This window comes from Micropterus dolomieu, unplaced genomic scaffold (genome assembly GCF_021292245.1).
Source record: "Micropterus dolomieu isolate WLL.071019.BEF.003 ecotype Adirondacks unplaced genomic scaffold, ASM2129224v1 scaffold_156, whole genome shotgun sequence".
NCBI classification, from domain to species: Eukaryota; Metazoa; Chordata; class Actinopteri; order Centrarchiformes; family Centrarchidae; genus Micropterus; species Micropterus dolomieu.
This window is the reverse complement of record NW_025744149.1, coordinates 1-1,996: the sequence shown is the minus strand read 5'-3', so window position 1 is coordinate 1,996 and position 1,996 is coordinate 1. Positions and strand designations below refer to the sequence as shown.

The following is a 1,996-nucleotide window of genomic DNA, read 5'->3' as shown; positions in this document are numbered from 1 at the left end:
AGAGACTATGAGGGAGCTGAGCACAAAACTCTCCAACAGCAGATACAATCAAAACAAAGTGGCATCATGTCAAGTCTTTCATTTCTCCATTCAAAGCTTCCTAGTTCAGTCTACAATAAGTTATAAAGGGAGGGGGCTTCAGCCTAGAGAGAGAAATACATTCATGTCCTGTGAGATTCAGAGATGAACAAGTAACTTATAACTTACAATAATATAGTTTCATTATATTTTATTACATTATTGGAGTTTCATCATCTTTACAGCATTGATTAATGGATCTGGCTTTCATGTATAGTAGGCTGTTTGAACTATTGTAATCAATAAAACGTTTGATTAAACTGAATTACAGGACAACTCAGCAAAGTTGAAAACTAACTAGGGAGTGTTAAAATACTAAAAACGTGTTTGTTTGAAATTGTTTCTTTTATGTTTTACTGTTCAGTTTAAACTGCACTAGTGTTGATCTGTGATCTACAGGGTGGTCTGAATCTGAAAGCCTGAGCTCGATTGCTTCTGTCTCCACCCACATGGCTGCTGAATAAAATCCCTGGTTTTCCTCATTAGACTGAAGTTCTCTCTGAGGAAACTTCACCTCCTCACTCTCCTGATTGTTTCTCCAGGTGTTTCAGGTAAGTTGTGGATCTTAAACAGAGTTAACGTGGCTGGAAGAACTTGCTGAGTGTAAAAACAATGTTCCTGTCATATTTAGAGGAAGTTAGAGTTCAGTTTTGTGCAGAGTAGAAACTGTTAAAGTGTGTGTGAGCGAGTCCCTGCTGGGTAACAGAAGAACCAGTGGTGGGAGAAGTACTCTGATCATTTACTGGAGGAAAAGTACTAATACACACTGTGAAAATACTCCATTAGTTTACATGCTGCAGGGTAGTTTAATCTACAGCAATGCATCATATTTTCATTATTATTATTATTATTATTATTATTATTTCAAGTTCAGCTGTCCTATGAGAACCATGTATCTCCATCTCTAAAATTAGCCCAGAAAAACAAGCCCTTTTCAGCTTCATGATGATGCATTTTCCACTTAATCCAAGACAGGTTTAAATAGTTTATTTAGCTTAAGAAGTAGTTTATCAGGATAAAACAAAGTCATCAAATTTGGAGATACATGGTTTTCACTGCACTGTAAGGGGATAAAAACGTTTACTCAGTAAATTAATTAGTAACTAAAACTTTGAGAAAAATGTAGTTGATTTTCTCTCCAACACAACAAGCTCCAGTCTGTCCATAACTTATATTTCCTTGTTCCCTTCCCTTCAGATCTACAGTTTGAAGACGAGTGGTGAAGTGCAGGAGCTGACAGACGCTGCAGAAACACATGCTGATTGGATCAAAGCTCCACTGAGAGGAGAAATGGCGCAGAAAAGAGTAAAACTGGACCGAGAAACCTTCTCTTGTTCCATCTGTCTGGATCTACTGAAGGATCCGGTGACTATTCCCTGTGGACACAGCTACTGCAGGAACTGTATTAGAACCCACTGGGATTTGGAGGATGGAAAGGAAATCCACAGCTGCCCTCAGTGTAGGCAGACCTTTAGACCGAGGCCAGTCCTGGTGAAAAACACCATGTTAGCAGATTTAGTGGAGGAACTGAAGAAGTCTGGACTCCAAGCTGCTCCTGCTGATCACTGCTATGCTGGACCTGAAGATGTGGCCTGTGATGTCTGCACTGGGAGAAAACTGAAAGCCCTCAAGTTCTGTCTGGTCTGTCTGGCCTCTTACTGTAAGAAACACCTGCAGCCTCATTATGAATCACCCACATTTAAAACACACAAGCTGGTGGAGCCCTCCAAGAAGCTCCAGGAGGTGAGTCAAAAAAACATCCAGCAGAGAATCCAGGACAGAGAGAAATATATGAAGGTGCTTCAGCAGGAGGTGGAGGTTATCAATGGCTCTGCTGATAAAGCAGTGGAGGACAGTGAGAAGATCTTCACCGAGCTGATCCGTCTGATGGAGAAAAGAAGGTCCGATGTGAAGCGGC

At 40.7% G+C, this 1,996-nt stretch overlaps 1 protein-coding gene across 1 annotated transcript; it reads left to right on the top strand.

Annotated features, from left to right (window-relative positions):
- Window positions 1-457: 457 nt before the first annotated feature.
- Window positions 458-1,979, top strand: LOC123967229 (E3 ubiquitin/ISG15 ligase TRIM25-like; the record flags this gene model as incomplete). The annotated part of the gene is made up of 2 exons (XM_046043281.1): window positions 458-629; window positions 1,276-1,979. A coding segment is annotated over exon 2 (611 nt), but the record flags the coding sequence as incomplete, so codon positions are not given.
- Window positions 1,980-1,996: the final 17 nt, after the last annotated feature.